At 34.7% G+C, this 13,942-nt stretch overlaps 1 protein-coding gene across 1 annotated transcript in view; it reads left to right on the plus strand.

Annotated features, from left to right (window-relative positions):
• Window positions 1–13,942, plus strand: part of LRBA (LPS responsive beige-like anchor protein) — a 395,790-nt gene that overhangs the window by 92,190 nt on the left and 289,658 nt on the right. Inside the window, exons 31-34 of the mRNA XM_050710360.1 lie at window positions 781–914; window positions 9,718–9,796; window positions 9,921–10,054; window positions 11,794–11,855. Of these exons, the coding sequence (XP_050566317.1) occupies window positions 781–914; window positions 9,718–9,796; window positions 9,921–10,054; window positions 11,794–11,855 (409 nt within the window). The remainder of the gene's footprint in view (window positions 1–780; window positions 915–9,717; window positions 9,797–9,920; window positions 10,055–11,793; window positions 11,856–13,942) is intronic.

Below are 13,942 nucleotides of genomic sequence, written 5' to 3' on the forward strand. Positions count from 1 at the left end.
ACAATTTAATTGAAATTGGTATAGCATAAATAGATGTGTTCATAACATATGAGATAAATCTCCATGCCTAACTTGTCACTTTGCATCTTTTCCTCTTGTATAATCTTTAGTGCTGACTATAAGGCCTGAAATTAAACTTACATAAAAAATAGAGATTCTCTCTTCAACTCCAAAAAGCGTTTTGATTTATGAATCAAGTTTTCCTATGTACCAAGTTACACTCAAATTTATGTTATCAGCTATATTAATATTTTTATATATTATTATATTAGGTATGTTTGGGAGTTGTGTGTGAATGTTAGTATGTGCACTCTGAGATTGCTGGGTGATTTTTAACTATAGTAGATCCTTCTTCGATTAATATTCAGTTTTGCATTAGAATACCAGAAAGAGTATACTGTGTAGGTAACCCTCACTGTTAATTGTATCTCACTTTTCATTGTGAATCCTCTGATATCTTTTGTAAGTAGTTGTCTGAAGTTAAAAGCAAATCTTGGGAAGCTAAAATGATAAGTAAAGCCTACTTGCAAGTCACTTACCCTGCTGATCCTGTAATTATATGTTTGTTTCTCAGTGATTTTGAGAAAGTGGATTAGATATTAAACTCCCATTGAAAACTAAACCACAGTGAAGTGTCCTTTATGTTAAGATAGATTGCCAAAGACGATGACAGAAGAAAATAGAGAGGGAACAGTAATTTGGCAGGACATGGAAATGGATGTCCTAGATCACATGTGAACCTTCATATGGTGGTATTTGTCCACTTTTTGTCTTCTGTAGGAGTGTTGTTGTACCACCGAAGAAATCAACCATTTCCTCTTCTACAGCTGCTATGGGTATTCCTGCAAATTCTGTCAGTGTGGTTTCTTCTTTAGATTCAGCCCAAGCCCTAGATCTGTCAGGAGAATCTCCCGGTGAGTAAAAGTTAATTGGATAACAAAACTCCCAGACCTTGCACGCTTGCTTCCCCTTTCCCCAACATCCATTTGAACACAAACGAACAAGTTTTTGTTCTATGATCTTCTAATCAAGGTGAGTTTTTCAGTATGTATCCAGGTATTAAAACACTGTAGATGAGAACAACCATTTTTCAGACATGAAGTCATTAGTTGTTTTCAGTGGTAATACTGATTCAAATACATATATTAGCTGTCTGTATACCTGTCTATATGTGAGTCTTGCTTATATTAAGAACATTGATAGTTATTGCTGGTTCTATTTTGTTATTGGGTAATATGTCAATCTGGGAAGATTGTATCTTATACTTTTTTTTTTTTAAACTACTGGAGCGTATGTGGTATAACATGTCCTAAATTATCAGGTCAGACAAAAGAGACCTCTGTATCCTGCATGCTACGTTGTCTGTATCTTTGTTATATGCTCTCATATAGCAGCTTGCAGGCCTGCATTTGGTATCTGTGCATCCAACAAAGACTGGTACCAGATACTTCCCAGGAAAATAAATGTGACTCTAGGTTAAACTGGACCAATTGTCAGTGACATTACGTGGGTTCATAGATATAAGATTTCATTCTTTTGGATGTTTTCTGATCATTTATCATGCAGATTGTTTTATTCTTAGTTTTGATGCTGTAGATACAGAAGTTAAAAGTAAGGAAAAACAAACAAAAAACAACCCCAAACCCTTCTGTTCAAAAAGCAATAAATTACAAAAATAATGCTCTATTTAAAAAACAAAACAAAACTTAATTTTTTTTTTTTTCTCTGGGGGGGGGGAGTACTCCTTTTACCTCCTACCCAAACAAATGTAAATGTCTGATTTCATTAATGCAGTATAATTAGAAAATTTCTCAAACAGATAAAGAAAAACAGGAAAACAGGTATGCTAAATTAACTCGCATTTAGTGTAAATACAACATTCATTTTTTTGTTACATAAAATATATACTTATTTATAAATTTTAGGGTATGTGTCCAAGGATATATTTGTTAATGCTAAGTAAGACTGGAAATTATATAGAAGTGCTTCCAATCGCTTTAGCCTGAGGTCAGATTCAATGTTGATGCTGAACTAATTGCTTTGGACAGTTTTTTCAGTGGGGACAAAATTGAGTACGTTGTTTATAAGCAAGTGGTCCTTTGAACCCTTACTCTCTCTGGTTGTTCCATACGAGATAAATGATGTTTAACCTTATACACTGTGTCAAAGGCATGCTTTTCTACTTAGCCATGCTTAAGTCGGAAGGCTGTTTAGGCTCACATGATTGTTTGTGCCCATGAAGTTTAATGTCAAGTCTTAAAACTGATTTGCATCTTAATCAAGGAAATCTCAATTTATGTCTGATTGTTGGTGTTTCTTTTCAATGTTTGAGCTTCCTGTTTTCCATTTTTATGATCTTACATCCAAATTTCAAAGACTGAGGGAAGAATGTAATCCATTCTCATGTCCTTTTGTGTCTGGAAGATATTTCTTGTCATTTTTAACTGCTCCTTACATTTCTTAGGGAAATCAGAAAGATTTTGTTCCAGCCAAGATAAATGAAATGAAAAGCTATTGAAATCTAATATGTTCTTATTCTTTGCAAAAGGGAGAAGCTATTTAGTCACTGAAATCACAGGGGGATAGCACTATGCTAGTCCAGGAGTAATGTTTGGACTAGGAAAATAAGCTGTCTTAAAATGCTAAAGTGGTTTGAGGAAGATTGACTCTTAGCAGCTAATCTGTTTTTAAAACTATAAAACCTTACCTGCTCTGAAACTGTTATTTAAAATAATTTCTAGTGCATTAAATTCACATGTGGTTACCCAGGTTAGATATGGGCTTAATTATTACCATTTCTGAAGTCAGTATTTATTTGCTTTTAATTGAAACAAATCAGATAAACACTGATCTTCAGTTTCATTCAATCTTTTAAAGAAGCATAGAATAAGAATAAATGTCCTGGTGCCTGTGGAATGTATAAGAAATCCAGACAATAAACAATACTGATGTAGTTTGTAACTGTGTGGCTTCCAGCATGTCTGGGAGTTTTGGCAAAAAATGGACATCTAATCTGAACCGATATGAATAAAAAGAAACTAATCAGGATTTTTTAATCCTTATATTTTTATATAAGACATGTTTAGACTGGCAATCTAATTAATTAGAAGTAGTAGTGAAGGGATAAATGAAATCATGCCTTAAACCGATTAAAATGTAAGACTTTCTTTTTTTCTGCAGTAAAGTAGTGGCATGGAAACAAAAAAAAAAATGGAGATATGGTGTAGTTTACATTTGTGTGGCTCAGGTGAATAGCACACATTTAAATTTGGAGTATGGTTCCATATAAGGGCTTTAACCTTATTGGAGTAACAGTAAGTGAGCTTCCTATAAAAACAAAATTAAAAGAAATTTCCCAAAGTTCAGATCATGTTTTTCACTCATTTTTGTCTCCTTGCAGTAGACAGTCAATGCTTTGTCCTTATTTTTTTCTTTTCAGTTAACATTTATTGTAAGTCTGTTTACTTAGTCATTAAGGAAGAAAAAATCTTTTTTTAAAAGCAGGTAAGACTGGGGATATATGATAGAGAACATAAGTTGTGAGCTTACACATTTTTATATGAAGGCTATTTAAAACATTGCTACTTTTAAAAATAAATTTTTAGCTGCTTTTTATGTCCATATATTTTATAAAGTGTTTAATAAGCATTTGTTTGATATGTTTTAAAAATGACTAAGCAGACAAAACCTTTACATATAATGCTCTATTGTGTAGGTTTGAGTTGCTTTACTACAAAATAGAAATGAGAGGAAGATATAGACACTGAAATAAGATTAAACAGCAAATGACAGTGTTTTAGTTGTAATGTTTATATAAGCATAATTTGGGAATAAGCTTTATGCAGTATGTGAGCATCCTCCATCTGCAGGTGTGATATCAAAATTGCATGTTGCAATATCAGTCTGTCAGTATAGTTCCAGAGGTCTTCATTCCTGTTTGCCTGTGCTCTGAATTCATCAGCTTCCTTCCCCATGTTTTCTTCTAAAATTTTCATCTTGCCTGTAGCTCAAGGTCTGTGAATATCTCAGATATTTGACCCTTAAGATTGTCCTGAGCTCACTGGACTTTATATTGAGTGGATGTGACATGTCCTGGCCTACCAAATAGGAAGTGCTGACAAGTTGGAAAGATAACCATCTGCGCTCACTCTATACCTCTGATATTTTGAAAGAAGGCGAAAACATGTTTTGGCCTCATACAGTGTGGCCTTTTTAGTAGAAGTTTCTTCATCCTCACTTACTCAAGCCACTGAGTATTTCACGGCACAAAAGGCTTTTCCTCAATACAAATGTGCCCCTTGTGGTTGAAACTTGCCTTTGACTATGTTGCTGATGATCTTTGGGTTGGTGTTCTGCTGGAATTGTTATCCCAATCGTTAAAGATCCCGATAATGGATGGAGAAAATAAAGCCTCTTCATGGCCCATGTTGAGCTGATCATTTGTCTCTTGCAGAGAGAGCATGGTATTGAGCAGAAGAGTATGATTTACTAGTGATTACCCAAGGTGCAGGAATTTGAGTTGTTTCTTACTTGAATTTACTGTAGCCTGAACATGAGATTGGAGTTTTGCACATACAGTGTCCAGAAGGGCTGTTGGAATGGCAGGACTTGGTGAGGGTGTCTGAGCTATTGTGAATGTGCTAGTGAGATACTTGTAATTTTGTTTGTCCCTTAGTTTTCTTTTTAAATGTTTCAGTTATAATTGTAATGTTCTGAAGTGGCATTAACTTTTTTGAACTCTTTTGCAGTTTGTATTCCCAGTTTTATGTGATGTTCTGAGCATCTATGTTTATGTACTTGAAGGATTTCATATGTGTATTATTACTGTTTAAGGAATGCAATTTTGAGACTTTTCCTGTTCAATTTGCTTGCTCAAGTATCATTTTTTTATAAGAGGGAGTATGAAAAGTCTGTGGCAGGCAGGAGTGAATTGCATCTTGTCTGTACTGGCGTTCCAAGTGTAGAAAGTGCTGAGAAGTTCCACTCATTTTCTGTTGTCTGCTTCCTCCCTCTTTCCAGTTTTTGAGGGAGAGAGAGAGAGAGTTAGAGGAACAGAAACACACACGTGTGTGTGCGTGCACACGCTTTTTTTTGACTCTAAGCCATCCAGAGCTGGTTGCAGGATTTCTGCTTCTCTTGAGTAGAGGTGTGGTCTGTTACCAATAGTCTGAAGTAATAAAATAAGAAGGCCATGTCAAATGCTGAGGTGAAAAAGGAGGTGGGTGCTTAGAAGGAAGCTGAGAATAAGCACTAATATGAGATTAAAAAAAACGAGTTGACTGCTTTTTAGTTCTACATATAGGAAAATGTAAGTTTTCTCACACAGCTTGCTTCTTTTGCAAAGAAGAATAGTATTCATTGATTTTTAGAGAAGTGAAAATAACCTTCAAGTCTTGCAATAGAATGTTAGTGGGAGACAAGCAAAAATAAGAAAAATGAAAGTGAAGTGAGTTACCACCAGTGCAATAGTAGTTCAAGAAACTCATTGAACTACAGTAACTATTTCCAAGAGCATTCCGACTTGACTCTACCACTAGTTGAAGGCTAGTTACCAAAAAGTTTCATGATGCTTTTAAAAAATCTCAAATGTTAATGATATGCAATGGAAATGGTTTAACACTATTTCAGTATAAAAACAGTTTTAGAACAACTCCACTTTAGAGCGCACCATTGTTTTGTGAAATCTGTTTTGGTTTAACCTGCAGACGTGTTTATGTAACAGATCCCTTATATTAGCTTGTAAAACCTTTCATTGTGTTCTTTCATTTTACACTTCCAGTCCTGGAAGTGTATTTTTGAATGAGCTCATTATTTTACCAGGTACTCCTGTCATAAAGGATATCAGTGTATTTCTGTATGCTAGGTCTGTTGTACAAAATTAAGAAGTGTAGTTATTTAATTCAATTGTTTGTTTGTTTTTTACCTTGTCCCCATCCTCCCAGACTAAAATATATCATGCACTGCTTCTCTATTGCCCACACGTAGTTTATAAGTGCTTATGCAAAAACATAAGGATCTTAAAGGATCTTTAACAATATTTTATTGCTGGAAACATTATTTGTTTAGACCCTTGGGGACCTTGAATAAACAATAAGGTTTCGCTGCAAGGGTGCTAGACAGATGATCTATTTGCATTTTCTTTTATGTTCTTGCTAATGTCTGTAAAACTGTCAGTTTGAAGGAGCCAGTTTATCAGTGAAAGGATAAGGAAGAGATAAGTTGGTTTAGTTCCACATGTTTGAAGTAGCTACTGCACTTACCCACATGTGTGTTGTGGATGAAAAAATGCTACTGAAGTATTTTTTTTTTACTAAAGGCAGAAAAATATTAGAACAAAAAGCCATTGAGTTAATTTTTTTTAAAAAAGTGCTTTTACAAAACTGAAATTAAATACAAAAATTACTATGCATGTTAATCGCATCTAAAAAAAAAGCAGCTGAAATTCTCACCTGTGATAAATCTGAGATTCACTTTTTAGTGAAATGTATCTGTGTTCGGAATGTGGATTTATGCGATAAGCATGAAGAAATATCACTTTATGTAGATGCCTGACTTATGCTTTTGTCAAAATCAAATTATCAGTGCTTTTTTATGTCTGTATTTTATAGTTGATTTTAACTTAAAACTTACTAGAGTTTTCCACTTACACACTTTTAATTAATCTTTCTCTGTTACGCACAATTTGTTTTGATTTCTAGAAGGAAAAGTAATGCTCTCTGTGTTGTCAGAGACTTCCTTTACCTGTCACCATTTTTGCCAGTGCTATTGTGTGTTTGAAAAGAAATTTCCTCTGACTGAGCGCATGTCTGTTTATTAGCCTCATGATAGCTATTATGGCATTTCATTGTCCTAGCAGCTGTTTTCCTTGATTTTTTTCTAATTTTTCCTTCAGTTATTTTACTTGTGGCCTAAATACTGTAACTGACTCCTGATGTTGTGCTATGCTACTAAAGCCTCATTTATTTATAATGATATTTATGATATAATGATTTAATTATAATGATAAAATGATCCTAGTTTCCTCTGTGCATTTGGTGTGGTGGGATTTTAGTTGTATATACTTTTGATGACCTTGATGTACCCAGTGCATTACTGGTCACAGATCTTATGTGTAATAAAAAGCATGGACGCATTAGATAACAAAATAGTCTGCATGGTGACTTTCCTATTTTGGAGGCTTTGGCTACGATGTCAGTTTTGTATTTTGTTGAATTTCCCGAAGCAGTGTGCAGCTTTCAACATATGGGCGCAGTATATTGACATAAGTCAATTATAGGACATGTGGACTTCACAGTCTTCTCAAATTAGAGGTACTTTTTTAGTGAGAGCAGAGATGCTGGGCATTAGGGAGAAAGCTGTGAATTACAGTTAGTTATTTAAATATAAAAGTTATCATTAAGATGAATTGTTTTCAAATCTCAATCCAACAGGCAGTGGGGAAAAGGTGTTGTGCATATTTAGGTTACGGAAGTGTGTGTGTCAAAAAATCAATGTCAGTGGCTGTGCAGTATCCCACAAACAACTTGAGTCTTTTGAACCACTGAATCCTGTGGCTTTTCCCTTTCTGTGGCCTTTGTTTTCCTTTTCTGTAAAGCAGACTCTGTTCTAATTTTCAGCACATCGTTTGAATGCTTTTCCTTTGGGAATACCAAAAATGCTTTTTAGTGGTTTGACTGGGTGAAACCTGACTTTTTTTTTCTTTAAGGCATTCTATCTATGAATGCTAGTTATCAGCAGTAGTTTAAAAGTTAAGATTGAATAATACTTGCAGAATCTAGCTATCCCCCTTGAAATTTTCAGAAATATATCTTTGTTTTGCCTTGATTATATGAACTATTTTGGAAAGAATGCACAGAAATTAAAATTCTACCTTACTTTCAGCCATTGCTTTGTTCCCTATTTTTTTGGTCCCTCATTCTGTATGGCCCACCTGAATTTCTTTCTGACCCCTTAATCCCATACAAATGTCAAAATAAGAGCTTCGTGGTGAATTTAGGAAACAGGTAAGCAAATGACATTCGCAAAGATATCTCCTACTTATGAAGAAAGAAAAAGAAATAAGAAAAGAACTTTTCAGCATTTTGATGTATTGGTTGAATTTTCTAGTTTCTGTGTTGCCTTTGTAACAAGATTAGAGAAAAACATCTTCCCCCACGCTGAAAAAATACATTCTTGGGGGCAAACTGTCTGCCACTGTTTTGGAGCAGAAGTCTGAAATTTGGCAGGAGAAATAACCACAATATTAAGGATGTGTCCTTTGCCAACCTTTTACAAATGTATTCCACTTCAGTCAAGCAGAAAGACTTAAAGTAGCGATTGACACATTTTGGTAGACATTTTCAGGATCTTAATAACATATTTCAGAAAGGTTGCATTTAGCCGAGTTCATGCCACTGGAGGTGGGGTGATCAGGATTTTTTTTTTTTTCTATAGTTGTAGTTCTGAGAAGGGTCAGGTCTTTGCTAAGCTAGATGTGAGAACTGAAATGATTGAACTCTTTTCTTTCATGCTTCCCCCCGCCACCCCACTCCAGCAGCACGGGAATCTGAAACTGGCGAGGTGAGAGGAAAGAGAATAGGACAGGGCCTTAAGTTGGGAAGAGATAGGATTGCAGATGAACTAGAAGCAGTCGTGCTCCTGGGAAATGCACAGAAATCTGTCTGCTAAGATTCATTCCTTTCTATAGTTTGGAATGCAATGCAAGATTTGTGAGTTTCACCATTCCTATCCTGTCAGCAAATATCTGTGAAATCTCTGGCTGTCTTGCTTACCCCCTCTCCATCATTGCTAATACCAATCCATACTGCAGTATGAAGTTTGTGCTTCTCTTTATATACTGAACAGAAGAACTTAGTATTTACAGATTCCTATCCTGCTGTGTAGTGTCAATGTGACATAATAAAATTGCATTTTTTTTAAGTATAGGATACATAAATGACAGGCTTTTCTATCAGCCTTTGAATAATTGATGTGGCCATGTTAATAACACGTAAATGAGGTTATACCACTGCCATTGTGCTAATGATGCTGACAGTGCAATGGAGAATGTTGTCATAGCTGTCTTCTCCGAGTCCTGGTGTGGCAAAAACTTAAACTAGACTCTTGAAAAAGCTCAATGATTTTGTGTTCTGCCTCATTTTTAGACAAGTGTGTTACAATTTTAGGTGAAAAGTTATGGCTTTTCTGTTACTTAAAATTGGATGAGCTCTTCTGGTAACCGAATGATGTTATAAATGTTACTGTTGGCTTTATATTAGTATGTAAATTATGTTAGTAGTAGCAGTATACATTAGTACTTTAAGGGAGTATTAGGTATGTAAGACATTATGTGCGTTCCCTGCTTAAGGTTGTAAGTGTTCTTATATTTATTCAGGCAGACTCATGGCTGATAAAGACAGGAGGGATCACTGCAGTTAAATCTGAGGTCCTTCAAAAAACAATCTGCAGGGCTTCCTTGAATTAGTTTTTATTTGTGCTAGAGCAAAATTTAAAAAGCTTGCTGTGGCATATCTGGTAAATATGAATATAAGTAAATAGGGGTCTTCTGACGCACGAAGTTTGAGGTACAGAGAAGTGCAAAGGTATACTTAGTCACACATGTATTTTAAAACAATGGCTTCTCAAAGTTTGAGCCTGAGGCTTTAGTTTCTGGTCCAGTTGTCTAAATTCTGCCATGTTTTCCTATATAATTTATTCATTTATTACGCCCTCTTTTAGGAAGGGGATCATCTAATTCGAAATTGCCATCTGTCCCTACAGTTTCTTCAGTGCCAGGAGATTCTGCTTCAAATATGAGGTAACTTCTTATACATCTATACCAATTCAATGTTGCAAAAACCTATGTTCCTTTCTATGGAATTTCTGCAGCTACCTTTTTTTTTTTTTTTTTTTTTTGCTAATCATATGTATCTTTCTATTAGTATTACAGACAGGCTTGAACATGCTTTGGAAAAAGCTGCCCCGCTTCTGAGAGAGATTTTTGTGGATTTTGCTCCCTTTCTTTCTCGGACTCTTTTGGGTAGCCATGGACAGGAGTTGCTGATAGAAGGTACAAGTAAGTTTCCGTTGAAAAAAAAAGTGGCTTTTTTTGGTTTTATTTTATCTTGGAGATGCACAATGTCTATTTTTAATGCTGGCTCTGCCCTAGAAGCTTTCTTCCTGCCTTCCCATGCAGTGCTGTCCACAGGATTTTGCTGCATCTTCTTCCTTCTGTCTTTACTCCTCTGCCAGAGGTCATTGTCTCCTCATCTTTGCAATCCGCCTGCCTGCTACCTCTTTGCCTACATCTCATCTGATAGTTTCCTATATCTCATTATGTTGGAACAACTGCTGTTATGTCTTTCTTAGTTTTCTGACTCTTCCAGGGAATTGTCTCACAGAAGCTGATGTCTGAAATAATGTGAGCATTAAAAAGAAAACTTGCTGTTAAAGTCAACACTTCAACACAGAATTAACTGTAGAGTGTAGAAAGTTCAGTATACAATGACCTTTCATTTTGACTGTGATGCTGTAGTAGTGGGTCTGTTGGGAACTCTCTGCAGAGGATGTTATGGTGCATCTTTTGCATGTGAATCTACTTCTTTCTTTTTGGTTTCTCACTGAAAGGCAGTAATGCAGGTAAGAAGAATACATTGAGAAGAATCCTCTGCCACTTCTGAGACAATGAAGATGAAGATTCAAGTGTACCACAACAATTGTGGCTCTTCCTGGTGTTGATTTTAAATGATTGAGTTTGGGATAATGGAGTTTTCTTTCTACTGGTGTTTTTTTGTCTTTTTAAAAACTAGTCTCAGTCCTGTAAAGCAGATGTTAATGCCCTTAATTTAAAAAGTCATGTTTATTGCAACAATGCGCTTTTAGTAGTGAACACCAATTCTTCAGATTTCTCTTGACTGTTACATCATACAAAACTGTTTTTACCACCCATTTTTAGTTTGAAAATTGCAGTTTTTGTATCCTATTTAGTTGCATTTTCTCTGTCTTAAGATAAACATAACCAGGTTTCAAAGTATTTTGACTGTAATGTAGATTATATATATGCAGAGATGAATATATTGTAGTTAGGATGATAAAAAAAAAAAAAAAAAACAGCAAAAAAATGATTGGGAGAATTTGAACTGAGTAGACAAAAATAAACACACCAAACCATTTTGGGGGCCAAAAGAAAAGTCATAGACAATCTCAAAAAAAAACAACATGCAAATACAAATAATAATAAGTCAAATTCATTTATAAACAGTTGAGAATATATAATAGGTTACTGCTTGCGCTTCTGCTAAGGTTTAGTGTGGGGTTAAAGGTCAAAGTACTAATAAGAGTGTTTGGGATGTCTGCTGCCATGAAACAAAATGGAAACTTGATTGATAGCTGGGGGCTGAAAGGAGAATGCGCAATGGAGAAAGCAAAGGTCATAAAGCCATTTCCCTTCTCTGCATATATAATGACCCAATCCTTCAAGAAATAGCAAAATGTAGATACACTGGATTAATATAACATATGTTAACCACACTTCTGGTCATTTTGAAATAAAAACATTTATGAAACTCTGAATATTGGAGGTAATGTATTACAATTAGTTGCATCTTTAGATGCAAAGCTTCGAATTTATGATCTTCCTCACATAGTTTTATTTTGTGCTGGTAAATTAAAAAAATTAAACTGTAAGTGGTTTGTGAATTTCATCCTTCTTTGCTTGTTGAGACGCTTCTAATCTATTGTACTTTGCAATATTTTGTGTTAACAAATGATGCTATATAAGCATGTGTTTGTCTAATATTTTTTTTCTTTTTCTAGGTCTCGTGTGTATGAAATCTAGCAGTTCAGTTGTGGAGCTAGTGATGCTTCTTTGCTCTCAGGTGAGATTTACATAGTGTCTGAATTGCAGTCTTTGAGCACAATGGGAATTGCGGTTGAAATTTTAAGACTGTGTAATTATTTAAAAAAGGTTACATGCAAGGCCTTATTGACATCCTAAAAAAGTTTTCTGATACTAATTGTGACTATTGGGTAGGAAAGAGAAGACACTAAGGGTTTTATGTTACCTTACTGTTGAGCGTTTACATAACCTCGATGTCGGTATGCCGACATAATTCTATGCTGTCATTTTTGTAAGACAAAATAGGATCAATGAAATATTAAGGGTATAGAACCAGATTGATTTCTGTGTCTTGGCATGTTGAATCCTTTGGGATGAGTAGAATTTTTCCTTTTGTGTCGAGGTTATGAAATGAGTGATAAATACTTTTGAAACCCTGTCATTCTTAATTGATATGACAGGTAATAAGAATTTGAGAAAAATATAAGAAAAGTCCTGGTTGTCAGCTGTTTGGGGCTTCCTACGTTCCTAAAAGCAAAGTGATTTTAGATATTTAAGAACCTGAAAATCGCCTCTACTTGTGCATAGAAAATAGACAGCCTAAGGAACTTTCTTAAAATTGTGATGAAGGAATTAATTGGGTTTTCTTTTTGGTTCTTGCTTTTTTTTTTTTTTTTGTAATTAAATGGAAGAATGTTTTTATTGAGCCTTTCTTTTGGTGCCTTAAAAATGATACCTTTCTGGTAGTAAATTCCCCTACTTAAAACTTTAAAATAGCCTTTTTTAATGGGAATGGTATTGGTCTAGAGGTCAAGGGTTCTGACCCATTTCAAAACCTTTGACCTTCATTTACAACCCTTATGGTTTGCTTGCCTGACGAATAAGGATAATGTAAAATTAATGTTTCTTCACATCGATTTATTCGTTTTAGTGCCTATATTGCCAAATTTATTTAGAGTGTGCTGATAGACATTTCATGAATACAAATGAAAGAATCATAGAAGGTGTGAAAAATCGATAGTCTGCATTGTCAATAAAATGCAATAAGAACAATTACTTCTGGAGATTACACCTAATAGATTTTTACAATGAACTAGTGAAGAGTAGTTATGTTTTCTAGTGAGCTTATTACTAATGAACGTATGTAGAACTTTGCTTTTTCCATCTTCCACAGTTTTCCATCTTCCACAGAAAAAAAGTAGTTTTACTCTGAAAGGAATTTAATATTCCTCCTGGAACTTCTGGAATTTAGTTATTTTACATATTGTCACGTGGACATTGTTCACAACTTCTAGAATATGAATTTGCTGCTGATATAAGCCAAAAAAAGAATCCTTGCTACCAGGAAATTCATATGCAAGTTTTAATATTAATTTATTAACGTGCTAGAGTAAAACTAATCTGAGTACTAAATATGTGTCTGACAGCTTGGTGTTACCATTTTAAAAATTAGGTTTTGGTATGCTTGCTGCTTGTTTCAATAATTAGTGGTTGACTTTTTCTTTTTTTTTTTTCTTGGTAGGGTAATCTAATCTTTTAAAAATCATGTTTTGCTCTGTACTGTACGTCACTTGTTTGGTTTTGGGAAGTGGAAAGGATAAGGAATAAATGACGTGCTCTAATGCATCTATTTGTCATACGTGTCACAGTGCCACTTAATACTAATCTAATCAAATTGAGGATATAGTGATTGCTTAGCAGTGCTAGTTGCAGAGACTTGAGGTTGTTCTTTGTGAAATAGTAGAAATAAACCAATAAAGTCACAAAGACCTGGAAGTCTTTTTAGAGTTGCATAGCAGCTGTAATTTTTGGCGCAATATGAAAAATGATGTGAGAAATGAATCTAAAATTAGCTCCAGATGTATACAGATTGTTCTGGGGTGATAATTACATTTTTCACTTTGAATTTTCCTAATTCAAAGAGGTCAGCATGGCAATCACAGAAGTGATTTATTTTGTTAAGAAGTGAACTGTCTTTTGCTACATGAAAGCCTGAGATATATGAAATTGAATTTCAAGACGACATTTTACAGATACTGGGAGGAGATGGGGTTGAGCTTGATTGATTTTTTTTTTCTTTTTCTTTTTTTTTTTCTTTTGGCCAAAGATAGGGTGGGAAGTGAAGTG

The sequence above is a fragment of the Cygnus atratus genome, chromosome 4 (assembly GCF_013377495.2).
Source record: "Cygnus atratus isolate AKBS03 ecotype Queensland, Australia chromosome 4, CAtr_DNAZoo_HiC_assembly, whole genome shotgun sequence".
NCBI lineage: Eukaryota > Metazoa > Chordata > Aves > Anseriformes > Anatidae > Cygnus > Cygnus atratus.